The sequence below is a fragment of the Battus philenor genome, unplaced genomic scaffold, assembly GCF_028537555.1.
Source record: "Battus philenor isolate CCGP_79_NKW_IND1 unplaced genomic scaffold, ilBatPhil1.0.hap1 SCAF_3, whole genome shotgun sequence".
Classification (NCBI taxonomy): domain Eukaryota; kingdom Metazoa; phylum Arthropoda; class Insecta; order Lepidoptera; family Papilionidae; genus Battus; species Battus philenor.
In genome coordinates this window covers 9,145,434-9,159,771 of record NW_027181693.1, presented here as the reverse complement: position 1 = coordinate 9,159,771, position 14,338 = coordinate 9,145,434, and the positions used below count along the sequence as shown (strand labels likewise).

The 14,338-nt window shown below is 31.7% G+C and overlaps 1 protein-coding gene across 1 annotated transcript in view; it reads left to right on the top strand.

The window, feature by feature from the left end:
- LOC137926693 (uncharacterized) overlaps positions 1-10,370 on the top strand; it is a gene marked incomplete at its 5' end in the record, with an annotated part of 41,104 nt that extends 30,734 nt beyond the window's left edge. The window contains 6 exons of the mRNA XM_068770372.1: positions 8,401-8,567; positions 8,700-8,937; positions 9,097-9,099; positions 9,816-9,974; positions 10,103-10,192; positions 10,278-10,370. Coding sequence (XP_068626473.1) covers positions 8,401-8,567; positions 8,700-8,937; positions 9,097-9,099; positions 9,816-9,974; positions 10,103-10,192; positions 10,278-10,370 — 750 coding nt within the window. The remainder of the gene's footprint in view (positions 1-8,400; positions 8,568-8,699; positions 8,938-9,096; positions 9,100-9,815; positions 9,975-10,102; positions 10,193-10,277) is intronic.
- Between the last annotated feature and the right edge of the window lie 3,968 nt (positions 10,371-14,338).

Sequence of the window (14,338 nt, the reverse complement as noted above, 5' to 3'; positions counted from 1 at the left end):
TATCACTTTCTTAGCACGTATTAATTAAAAATGCAGAACACATTTTCTCAGGGCGGAGCGTTCTTCTGCAAAAGTCTAGATCGTCTCCTGTGCATCGTTGGCAAATGTTTACTTTGACTTTAAATATATCTTTCTTATATTGTATGGGGTACCTTATAATGGGCTTACTTGAAATATAATAAACCGTAGTGACATGGCCTTTATATACTCGGAGGACAAAACCAGGTTGTTTTTGCGCGTCCGTTGCACCTACTGGATTTCTCTAACGAAGTTTTGAGAAGCTCGCTACTCTTCAATTGCGTCACTCCGAGGCCCCAACGTAAATCCGTTGCCTCACATCTGAATCTGCTTCCAAGGACATGTGACAAGTCGATTGAAAGATACGTAAGTGAACATTTTTCGATAAATTTTTGATAATTTTGTGGACTTTGTATCATTCTAATGATTTATTTAAGTTGAAATGTCTTTAGGGACAAATATCGACTTTATTTATTTAATAACTTAATATTCGCTGTTTTAGGCGCTGTTAAATAAATTCATATAAAACTTCTTGTACATTATATTAATACTTATGATGAAATGTTATGGTATATATAAATATAATATAATGATCTGCTTTGATGAAAAGTAGCAACGTACGTACGTAGTAAGCAGGTACGGTCATGAATATGACAATTTATCATCAAAGTCAATTTCTTTTACTCCCATTTATTATGGCACGAGAACCTTTACTTTAAATAACTCTTATAAGAACAAGTCTTATAAATATTTTTGATATAAACGTATATAAAAACAAACTTAGTATTCTAATGAACTCGTCAATAAAGCAAAAAATAAATGTTTGCAAATAGGTAAAATATTAATCCCCGTTCGCATATGTATTTATAGCCTGGGGCGTCGAGCTGCGAGCCGTGAATAGAAACATAAACTACAGTCTAGTCAACATATTCGACAGCAATGATACACCATTATTATTGCTACGTGAAATGATATTTGAATCTGAAACTCTGTTTCTATCAACTACACGCTTTATAAAGGATCACTAATTAAACTCAATAGCGTTATGTGTTCGCGTCGTTACTAATATTTAACTGGAATACAATATTGTAAAATTTAACATTGATGTAATATTTTTAGGAAAAGGCAACGATTGAGGTGTAAAGGTCTCAATATATAAAAAAATAGTGACGTATGATGTGCATATGTATATGTAACCTATGTTTACCTATGTGTAAATTATTTAGATTTCCACCCTTTGTTCGTTTACAATATTTATAACTTTCGTTATTAATATATATATATATATATATATATATATATATATATATATATATATATATACAAATTGTATTATATACATATACATTTATTCATTAAATATCCTTATAAATAAGTTTTACGATCTTTATAATAATTATTAGTAATTGTTTTTAAACGTAATCGTCTATTGCTAATAGATGTGTGAATATTTTTATTATAACTATAATATAGTAATATATATATTTATACTTCGTGACATGCGTTTTTTGAACTTGATGTCAAATATTTGGTAGACAGGGATAGCTATTTCCATTTACTCTATGGTTTATAGATTAAAATAATTTGATAATTTTTAATATTTTTCTCACACTTTTTTAAATTTTTTCGTTCCTAGTTCCTTAACAAAAGTTAATGATAATATTAAAAAATTAGCCGAATTGGTTGAGCCGTTCGCATTTTATGCTTACACATCTGGCAATTCAATGTAGATATTACAACATCAGCAGTAGAATGTCCCCGACTGGTTATGAGTTTTTCCTAGAGATAATTAATATATACGTATTATAAAAGCAAACAGTAGTCATTGGATGCAGGCGGCGTAGGATCGGTCAACGTGGCTTTCTTTATGGGAGGACCAGGTCTTGCAGTGGAAGTCCATCGTTTGAAAAAAAAGTAATCTACAACTGCAAGGAAAACGTAATCAAATGTAAAAATTACAAGAATCTATTATAACTCATACGATACTTTATTTACTTACTAAACAAAGGTATTTTAAAATTTTGTGTAATGATAGACTCCGGTCACTAAAATTCATGTTGTCGATATTTTCAGGAGTTAAAAATCCAATGGCATGAATTCACATAATGTAGATATTAACGAAATTTACCAGTCATTAACAGCATTCGTCTACGATGCTCCAATTAACGTGTAATAATACATGCCGTAACTTCATTCAACCCTCGCAAGTGATATAGAGTTTACTGAAGTTTGGTTAGTGTTCATACAGTCAAGTTTTGTGCAAATATTGTATCACAATGTTGTAACTTGCTGATAGACAGGATAAAGTAAATTGTTTCTATTACATTGTAAGAAATATCGCGAAATTTCCATCAACCGCCGTACTTGCTAGCATAATATTTTTAGCAGGTAGACGCTGAATACCAATATATCTATGGAGGGATATACCACAATCGCCACGCTTGTGAGCAGTTGCAATTCTATGTAATAAATGAACAAAGTGTGAACTACATAAAATTGCATCCCAGGAATAAACCCATGACCTACCATCGCATGTCTCAGCCTTCTACCACAGGTCTACCATTGCTTGAGTATAAAAATATAAGTATATATTTTTATGTTTACACTACTAGTTTAGACTATTGAACCAATAAAAGTTTGTTACTATTAGCTATTAAAACCGCTTCTGCACGTTTTAAGTAATTTAAGGTATATATAATACAAAACTAAATAAAGCAGAGAACAAAATACAATAAGGTTCATTGCAGCATAAATTAAATGCAGTTATAAATCTCTTGAACGTGCTACGTAAAGTCAAAGAAAAATTAACTATTAAATGTTGCAAAGATGTTTATGTGAAATTTGTAATGAGTATGAATTTTAATATATTATTTAACTTCTTTCTTCTTCAATTGACGGTCTTTTGAGATGTCTTCTGCGCAGGCTTTTAATCTTTGGGGAGATGCCCCTTTCCTACTGCAGTGTAATACGGTCCACCGAATCATTTTGTAACTTACCAATTCTCTGATTCTTTTTTTGAATTTCAAGACATTCATTGCTATTATGTATTTGATGTCTATGTTGTTTGATGTCTATGTTGTCACTGTACACGCCTCGCTTAGCGTATGTTGAGTAGGGTTGATCGATCTTATTGGCTGTCAAATGAAACAATGCACTCAGCATGCTTGTTCCGTTTTTCTTAATTCTTGCTTGTTTCCGTTTCTTTATAACATCTATGGTCCCTGCTTACTTGCTTGCTTGTTACTATCCGACTTATTTGCTTACTTCTTATTTTGTTATTCTTTAGTTTCGATGATGTTCTTGCTGTTAACCCTAAGGCTTTTACAGCTTCCTCTGATATGAGTTAATGGAGCGGAAGGGTCCGTGAACTATACTAAAAACTAAAGCAGGTGCCAAACACCGAGTATGCTCACTCTAATCAGTGTAACAGTACTCCTGAGGATGCCCCGTGGAGGGGTGAAACAAGTGTGGAGTGATTTAACGGTGGTAATTATGTGATTCGCATTGTTTGCCGCATGCGCATTTATCAGCGGGCTGGCCTAAATCCATTAGATATGTAATATATGTTTAATAATATATGTAGATTATAAAGTAATAATTTTTTTAAGTATTTACTGTCTTAGTTCATTTAATTAGAGTATTTTAAATAATTGCAGACCCGCGGATACACATTCTATTGTATTAACATTTTCTACACCAACAATCATTTAAATAAGAATTGTTAACTATTGTCGATGAACATATAACAACATTTATTATTTCAAATAGCGGATGTTAATAAATTATAGAAGAACGAGAGGCTCCTATAAACTATTTTCATATAAAAAACATGAATTAATAGTTTGCAAGCAAATATCTTAAGCCGTATTTGTTTGAACAAGCTCTGCAGACACCAGAAGTCTCGAGACGTAGTGAATGACGCGGAGCATCTATAAATATTATCTCCATTGATGAGTCAAGTCAACATTTAAGTTCTTTACTATCGAAAGCAGATATAGTATATTAGCAAGCTGACACTTGTTCACAGCTTAACAAGCCATTGAGAATGCTATGCTCGGAATTTCTCTACGAGATCCAAATAGAAATGAAGCGATCCTTACGTGAATTATAGTAGGTCAGCGGATTGGCAAGTGACATAACATTTTTATGATCGTTTTTGAAGATCTCTCGTTCAATCCTACATGTGAAATAGGAACTAGGTTTACAGAGGTTTAATATATTTTTTCTATTTTCTTCTACCATTCTTACAATTTCATCTTCTATTCTCATTTTTCAAATTGTATACATATCTTTTAGTCATCTCCAGTCATTCTTTACGATCCCGACAGGTGCTACTAGAGATCTATGACAGAGGCCTACGTCGGATGGATGAGTAAGACTATGAGATTTACAGCAGCCGTACTGTCACTGCTCTTTAAAGACTCGAAACTATTGCAGGCTGCCGCGCTGGTAGTATCTTTGGAAGTGCTGGTCTACGTCATGGAGCTCCGGGGTGACAGAGTGTTTAGCCTCCGGAATTTTATGTATTTTATCTTAACTAAGCTAACTTATTATTATCATACTTACCGCTACATTAGTTGTCCCAGTCAAATAATGTATATGAGAGTCTTATATTTTATTTAACAGTTGTAATAGTTTTATAGATAAAGGACAATGACATCTTCAATACGTAAAAGGAATTTCTTCACAGTATACCGTTGTGTTTTAATATTACTTAGAGTAATAACGTAATATTAAACTTTTGACATTGGATTATATTTGAAAGCAAGGGTCAAAAATTATATGGTTGTTAAAAGTAATCTGTTATTAATTTATCATTCTAAAACTGAAAGCTAGTATTTAAATTACTAACGTTGTACTTTAGATTGTGTATGCTTATTGTTTTACGAATCTTCATTCTTGTTACCCAAGTTTTACGTCTAGAAAGTTAAAAAGGAAATCGTAGAAGACAGCGCGTTAACTTGCTGTGAAAACTTTGCAGTAACTTATTAAATATTTTAACATTTTTCTTTTCTATGAGTCGTTGCACTTATATTAATATTGTTTACATTCGAAGACTTAAATATTCATTTATCAATTCAAAGCATAAATACAGCCATGGCCAGCACTATGTACGCCTAAAATAGATAAACACTTTTAAATACGTACAATGTTACACCAAATTTATATAAACGTGTATTATGATTTGCTGTTGGCGCCCCTAATTAAAATAAATACATAATGAATTTGTATCTCACTTCTTTGTGGTAAATATTTAGTGCGAAATGTATTAGTATAAAATAATTTGTTGAAATATTGTCAAAATAAGCGTTTGTATAATCTAAAGAAAATATATACAAAGTTCAGGGCGAATTGCGACAAAAGATAATGTCTTGCTAAATAATTAGATATAGAGCCGTAAACTAGAGTTTGGTTGTGTAACAAACTCTTTCATTTTGTATAGATTTGTTATCATGTGTATTATAAACAATACTTGGACATCCTCATACTTGGTTACTCTGGGGAAGTTAACTACGTTTTGGTTTTTATCTATCATGGTACAGTAAACATTCAGCAAAATTGGGAGGGATGAGGCCCTAAAGTATATAGAAATCTAATACAATCTCCTGTTTCCTTTTTAAATGATATAGTTTCTAAGAATAAATTTTAAATAATTTTTTGGCCACAGAAAACAAAGTTTGGAGCACAAAATCCACGTAAAATGTACATGACCGCAGAAGATTCACACGACAAAGCTGTGCCAGTTATAAGGTGCATCTCGTCGTGTTTCATTTGTGTCAAAATGTCGTCTTCACGTTGTCTAGACGCCGCAGGCTTTACCATGTCTTCCATAATGTGACCGTTGTTTAGAATGTGAAAATATTTCTACATAAATATTTACACTTTTAAATCACATACAAGCTTTCTGAAATATTATCCATGTATTTCTACAGTAAAACCATTTGTGCTCTTCCACATTTATTTACTAGACGTTAAATTGTAGTAACATTGCGACGTACAGCAATTATACTTAATTGCTTTCTTAACGCTTGACTAAGTTTGTATATCGAAATGGTTTCATGCTTTCCTATGTGTTCAAATTTCATTAATTTCTCTAATTAGCTAGGACAAAGTGAAATAAATTACTGTGATTAATTAAGTTGGTTGTTTTTTATTATATTTTTATAAACAATCACATTAATATCGTATGGGTACAATTTGTGACAAATATTTAATTTTGTTAAGATGGTTATTTATATGTTGATTATTATGTTGATTTAATAAAAATGATCTTTTAAAATAAAAAAAAGGAAAATTTATGATTATTTGTTAACGGTAAAAGTTTGATTTCAATTCGGGAGAAAATCTTTATTTTTTTAAAAAGTTCGCGAAAATGTTTAATTTACGCTTGTAAGGATCCTTACCTTACTAATATATACTGCTTCATCGCTAGGTTTCTTTTAACGTTTTATTACCACGTGTTGTATTTTGTATATCTATAATAATAAGTGCCAGTTCCACAAGACGAAGTTCTACGACCAATGTATGTTTAAAGTGTCTACTTACGACAGTGAAAGTCAGTCTCACATTTCGGTTCTCATTGCTACGTTCGAAGTTGTTTAACGAGCCATGAAGCTTTATGCTCGGGCTTTTATATAGAGGATAGAACAGGTGGCCGTTGGGATCTTAAGGTTCTGGTATGGAGACCACGGATTGGCAAGCACAGCGTAGGATGTTAGCCCACAAATGTACAGATGACCCTTTTAAAGTTGTCGGAAGATGCTGGATACAGGCCATTTCGGGCCGATCTCATTGAAAATCTATAAGCTTCCCAATATTTACAGCTGTAGGGGTCCTACGGCTGAAATGATGATGATAGTAATTATAAGCAGTTGCATCAATTTATTGCAGCTATGACTGACTTTAGTGATAATGAACCACTTTTTGTTTTGCATTATAAAAAAAGGTATTCAGGTAATAGGGCTCTGCAAGTCCACACGGTTACGTTTCATGAACGTAATGTTATTTTACGTGCTTGCGGCATGGGATAAAGAGAAGTGAAATAATAAAATTGTTTTTATAAGAAAACGTCTGTGTTGATTATACACCAGATGAAAAGTATTATAGCGTGTTTCCAAAAAATAATAGCTACGAATTACGTGATGTTCTCTAATAAAAAAATATAAATGTAAGCTTTCAGTGGCAAAATACTGGTAAATCGTTCCCACGTCGTACCTCTATATTGACGCGAATAAAATATATATTATAGAAAAAAAACATTAATTCAAAACTTGAAAGAATTTATTAACAGAAAAATAACGTTATATACATTATAAAGACAACAAAAGAAAAATAATCTGGCTAAAGTCCAGTTTCATTTGTCTTCCATAAAATATGTGTTTACTAAATTGAGACTATATAACCAGACCGAACTGGCCATAAGCTTGTGATACGATATTATTGTGCATATTTGAACGTACCAGACAATTCTGTTCTGTCATATAAGGTTATTAAGACCTTCTTGATAGTGGGGCTCTTTGTGTAAACGATATCAGATATTTGCTAGTTGAGAAGTTATTGTTTATTACTCGGCATTAGGTTTGCGTTTATTCATAAGAAATATAAAATAAATATTTAAGTACACAATTAAATGATTCTATATATTTTTGGAAATAACGTTAATTTATAAATATTGCTGACTGGCTAATAAAGTTATTCGCCTGTAGTAACATCTTTTGAAGTAATCACTTTGTTATATTTTTTAAAATACGAGGCAATTTTTTTCCGTTAGAAACTTCTACAAAGTAGGCAACATAATAACAAATAAAATCGGTGAAGGTCATTCTCAAGTTTGTATGACTAGGGGAAAAAGGGATTCTGTTTTATATACACTGTAGTTATAAATAATGTTTTAATAGTTGTTAAACGATTAATAATTTAGAAATTATTTTTAATATTGTTGCAGCCATACAATGACAACGTTAGACTGAAAAAAAATCGTAGCTACGTTTGTTTTGTTTAATTAAAATTTAATTCTATTACATGCACAAGCGAGTTTATGTATTTACTAATTCACAAGCAATTGATTGTACTGTAATTTCCTAAACTATTACATGACAGTTCACATTGATGAAGATTGTTGAATAAAAAAACAATAATGACAGTTAATTCATGTCATTCATTGGTTTTGTACGCACATATTTCTTGGTCCGAACTTGATCTCTTATTATTAATATGTCAAAGACAGATATTGATAAAGGTATTGTCTATTCGAACCGTGTTCTTCTCGGTAACTGGTATGAAGCTTCCCAATTAGAAGAGGTTGGCATTTTGAACAAAAATGACATTCACTTGTACGAGTAATTGAAATGAACTTTAAATAAATAAGTGGTATGTTTCTAGTACAAGATAAACAAATTTTTGGAACAAATGAAAAATGGTGAACTTTTATTAGCAAGATATCGGACAATGTCAGAGAATCTCAATGAAACCACAATTTTGACTCAGTCTACGGGGAGTATATGCTTTGGCGCCCGAATAGCACTTTTAGCACCCTACGTCTCAAGCAAGTATTCTTTTTTGTAAATAATAAAAGTAATAATTTAACTGGAAAAATAATTGTAACATGTTTTAAAACAAATATTCATTATGTCATTTGTAGTAGAATATATTTGCATACGTAATAACATTTTTACAGCCAGTGATCCACCAACCGAGGATAAAAAGGGTTTACTGTTAGGTGGAAGAATTTCTGCAAACGAAATCGAATATTACCAAGACTTAGTTGACGGTTGCTCTTTAGTGGGGCTTACGCATGTACAGCCAGCAAAAAGGAACACCTTCGTCATCACCAGTGCAGACTATTGTAATCGCGAAGGAGAAACTTTGAAATACAATCAAGAATTTTTACTTACCCTTGCATCTTCTTTGAGCAAAAAGGTAAGCATATTTGTTTTTCTTTAATTCTAGGTTCACTTTTTTATTATTATCATATTTCAGCTCTATGGATGTCCACTGCTGCGCACGGGCCTCCTCCATAGATTTCCAATAAGATCGACAGGCAGCGGCTTGCATCCAGCGTTTTCCAAGGACCTCAAGAAAGTTTTCTATCCACCTTGTGGGTGGACATGCCACGCTTCGCTTGCCGGCCTGTCGTCTCTACCCCAGAACCTTGCTACATGACCTGTTGATTGCCACTTAGATTTGTCGATTCATGGTTACTTAGATAGTCTACGAATATCTCCTCATTCTTAATACGATCTCAAGTTAATCCCGAGCATAGCTCTCTTTTTACCTTTGCACGATTGTTAGGTCCGAAGTGAGAAACCACTTATCGGTACCTTCCTCTTTCGATACTAAAGTATTTTGGACGAGAAGATGTCTCATAGTTTCCCAAACGTTGATGCACTGTTTAGATTAATATAAATCTATGTGAATTATTTTTGTTTTCAGCAAAGCGTAGCGATGTAATAAAATACTGCACGTGATTTTAATTTCAAGAGCACTGATAAATACGTTATGTTTTTATATTTTGTTGTTCAATACCACGGCTTAATTTATAAAAATATGGTACTAGATTTACACATTAATATATATTGGCGAGACGATTTTGTTGTTTACCACGACGATGAAAATTCATTGAACGCTGATTTTCAGTCATCACTTTAAAACATATTTATGGGCGTCAAATAATAATAATCCTTTTTACCATAAATTAAATTTATTATATTATTATCTTTACGTTCGTTTTAAGGCTATAAAAACGCTTGAGTCAATTACACGCTTATGGGGTTTTACCAAGACATTAATGATTTCAGCCTCTTTATATGAGATACGATCCTGATGCAATTCCTGGTTTGTGCGGTTTGTATCCCCTTTACCTCAGTGAGCACGCTGTCTCAAACACAAGATGGCGATTTTTACCGATTCAACAACCTAACCTCACTAGATTTGAACAAGAGGGACTGCCAGTTCAAGTAAGCAATCTGTGTTGTGCGATTATCTACACCGTTTTGGCTTGATTTAGCTTTTTTTATACTTACGTGTAATTTAATATGGTGTCTTTTAATTACAATGTTAGTTCTCCATGAAATATTTATTTTAGGTTAACACTGATGTCATTATTAATCATTGTTCGACGAATGTAAATTTAGGAATAAATACTGGTTGTTGGGCTATGGGATTTCATGGAAAGGTGAGGATAAAAATTTCTTTAATTTACCCTTTTCTTTTTGTATGTTTTTTTCACTATCGTGGAATGTGATTATATGTTTTTACAGATAGCTGCTCCTCTAATGAAAACTTGTCTGGACGTGTATGGAAAAGAATTACCTAATAATATATGGCAAATTTATATACCTATTGCGGTTTAAAGTTGTCATTTGTTGTGTTGTAGTGTTGTTTAAACTACGACTCATTGTATTTGGTCAATAAATATACAAATTACAAATATTAGTGCGTTTTGGTTTTAAAAAAAATACAATTTATTTATTATACGTGACACTTTTAAAGATAACAGTGAGATTTTACATTCAGATCATATGAGTATATAATAAGTAGCTTGAACAGTGGCATATACATTCTAACGTTTGTTGGGTGAACTTTTAGATTGGTTGGTTTTGGGATAGGCGCGTGTTCGTTGCTTAACTTTCGTTAATTTAATCTTGTTCCTGGACACAAGTTTTAAAGGAAATTATAACAAAGGTATGGAGATTTATTTAGTTCTTTCGACTAGGTGCGAATATTAATATTAAGTGTCTATCATATGACATTCAATTTAAATTAATCTATTATTAGTAAACAGATCTACAGAAAAAAGATGCTGGCATATCGAAAATGGTACCAGTCTTTTTATTATACATACGACTGCGTAACTAAATGTGTAACTGTTTAAAAGAGCACTTTGTCCAACAAATAATGAAATAGAAAACTCTTTAAAACCTAAAGCATGTATAGGTGTTAGTTAATTACCAATTTAAAATAATTACGTTGTTTGAAAGCAAAAGCTTTGTAACTAATTAAGCTCTCTTGTTCAACGAACCGCACCATTGCTTTAACAAAGAGCCTCTCCACTTATTTTCACAACTTTCTACGCCTTCCTTCTTAAAAAATGTCGCTATAAACGTAATAAAATAAAGATCAGATGAATTTAAAAAGCATTCATTAAATTATAAAAGAATTCATTAACCTTTATTAACGGTGTAGCTCGATACATTCCATGATTTTTTAAATCTACAATTATTTACTTCAAAATATAGGTCAATGCGCGCTCCACTTTGAAACAATAAAACAAAGGACCGGATTTTTCATGAAAAAATTTAAGAGCTCGCAAGGCGGAAACTTTGAAAAGTGTGCATGTAAATAATAACCGGGAAATTCACGTCTATAATGTAAGTATTACCTATCGTCTTTACGTTTTCCCCATTCCTTATAAATGTATAAATATTATATTAATATTATATAAAAAATTATACAAATAAAATATTATATGAATGTTCGTACCATTATATTTATTCTGGCGTAAATGAGGGTATCCTTTTAATGAGAATGATTGTTGTATATCTTGAGGATACCACTAACAAAATTATTTGCATTAACTGCTCCTCGGGAAACGAATAAATCTCAAAGACCACACAATTAAGTTGAACAAGAACAAAAACGTGTCTAGTGGAACAAACATGAACAAATTAATTAATAAGACTTGTCAAGAGTAAACGTAATTTTTAGAAAGGACGTAATAAGTAAGTAAGTAATAAGATAAGTGTTTTACCTACCTACCTAGGTAAAACACTTGTCATATTTTAAAAACTGTAAACTGTTTTCGCCGCAGATAACTAATGAAGTTGCTTAAGCTTAATTTTGTGTGACAAAATAATATGGGATGGCAATACAGTACAGTACAACACTTCGTTGTCATTTCAGTTCATAGACGCTTACTGCAAGGTATAGACCTCTCCCAAAGATATATAGGGGTTTAACCATAATCGTTACGCTTAGAAAGCGGGTTGGCGATCGCAGTATGATATTACGGTACGCAAACGACGCTACTGTCCATACTCTGAAATTTTTTTGAGTTCATTGGCAATTCTGTATAGAATTAATGCATAAAGTGTGAATTATATATGAGACTGTATTTCGGAAATCGAACCTACGACCTATGATCGTTAGTCTGTCCTGTAGCTGGGCTGACTGGCTGTATTCATTACTTATCATATTACTAACCTCGAAAATATCGTTATATTTATTGCATGAGTTGAAGAATGATCAATGGTGACCAATACAATTAATACATGTGTTATAGTAAATGCGGTTACTATAATTTAAAATTTCTTTGGTTTATCTTCCAGATAAGTAAATGTTATCTATCATCATCATTTCAGCCATGGGACGTCCACTACGAGTCACAGGCCCTCCTGTATATTTTCAATAGGTCTTTCTCCATCCTGCGTCAAGCGTCTTTAGACGACCGTAACAAGATCTTCAGTGAACTTTGTTGTGGCGAAATTTTCATTGTATTCGCCTAGACAGGCGACCACGGACATGGTATACACTATATTATCTTAAATTTCTAGTAACCATCGGTTCTACTAGCTATGTAGGCCTACCCAATGTCATTTCGACTTGTCAATTTGCCAGGCAATTTTTGTTACTTTCGTTCGTCTACTTATATACAAATATGTGTTTATATAATAAACAATACAATAAACAGACAATACAATTTTGTTGATTACAAATAAGAATGTGAATGAGATTTTAGGAGATCTTACTTTACCGATCAGTATGATAAACCATATAAAGAGTGTTTTTATTACATTGAGTTCATAACATAAGAAGAAGTAAGTTGATCAAGACAAAACTTTGATTAATCGCTAATAAAATATATATAGTGTTTACTTAATAAAACCTTTTTAGAATAACGTATATGAATATTTAAAAACTTCATTCAATAATTATTAAATTTTAGTTATTATTTATATTCAAAAGATATTTATGATATTCATCGGTCCGCTTGTGCCGCAATATTTTTTTAATCTAAGAAAAATCGTCTTCGCTAAAATATGAGACGATCTCAATATGAATTATTCATATACACTATAGATGAAATCGATTATGAAAATGGAGTAGGGAATGAAAATAGACAGTATAAAATATTTTCGATTTGAATTCTGATTTTTTTGTGCGCATAAATACATGCCACAAATGCTTGCTTACGTTCGGCAAAAAGATTTTTTTGTAACTTATGTGCTTGTTTTGATCATTTAACTTGACTGTTCATAGTTTTGATTGATATTAAACAGAATAACATATGAATGTGTTTAACAAACTAGAGCATCATGGCATACTTAATTTTAAATCTTTAACGGTTGTTGTTTAAATGCATTTTCTTTTATCGCAGATGTATATAACGTTTTTATATGGCGCAAATGTTATTTAACAACCGTTTATACTCATGGCTACTTTGTGTATTAATCAGGCGGTGATAAAGGAATCATTCTGTTATTTTAAGTACACGATATGTAAATTTACAGAAATATCTCGTATTTCACTTATTCTATTTCTGGCACCCATGATGACTACTATGAAACATACCTTATAAAAGAATGATTTGTGGATATCCCATGCATATTACTCTATAAACTGGTATTATTGATTGTATAGTTGAAATAATATTGAAGAATTTAGTAAAAAAAAATTTTTCACACCGTTTTTAGTCAATAAATTTGCTCGGTTTATTATGGACATTTTTCCAAAGAAAAGGTTCACTTGCTATTTGTTTAAAGCAAATAGTATTCTCGTGAAAACAATCTAGCAGCAAGCGTGATTTTTGTTTGTAAGAGGAAAATATCAATTTTAATATCCATTCTTTTTAACTTTTTAGAACAAACATGTTATTCATGTTTTTAATACATGTTATGCGTTTTAAGTTAGTCTTTATGAATATGTATTTATTGTTTATGCTTGTTTTAATATAGTAACATATTTATTGTAATTTTAAAGTTATATAATTGTTTATTATAAAGGGATAGGGAGGTAGTAGTTAGGTAAGTTTGACGAAGGACATGCGGGAAGAAATATCACAAAACAAAGTAAGTATTCTGCTTGACAAAGTTCTTGATGTTGTCTAATGAAAGTTATACAGATTTAGGCCAAGAATCTGTTTACATGATGTAAGGAGTTTTTTTGTTATCAAACTTATATCGTTGCGCTGTCACGTTCGCTTTATTCTATGACGAGATAAACAAAAGCATTTTGGTAATATTGACGTTCATTTGCGACCAGGCGCCTACCCGGCGCAATATTATTTCTTTTATTCCTAATAATTTTATTTTATTAATATGAA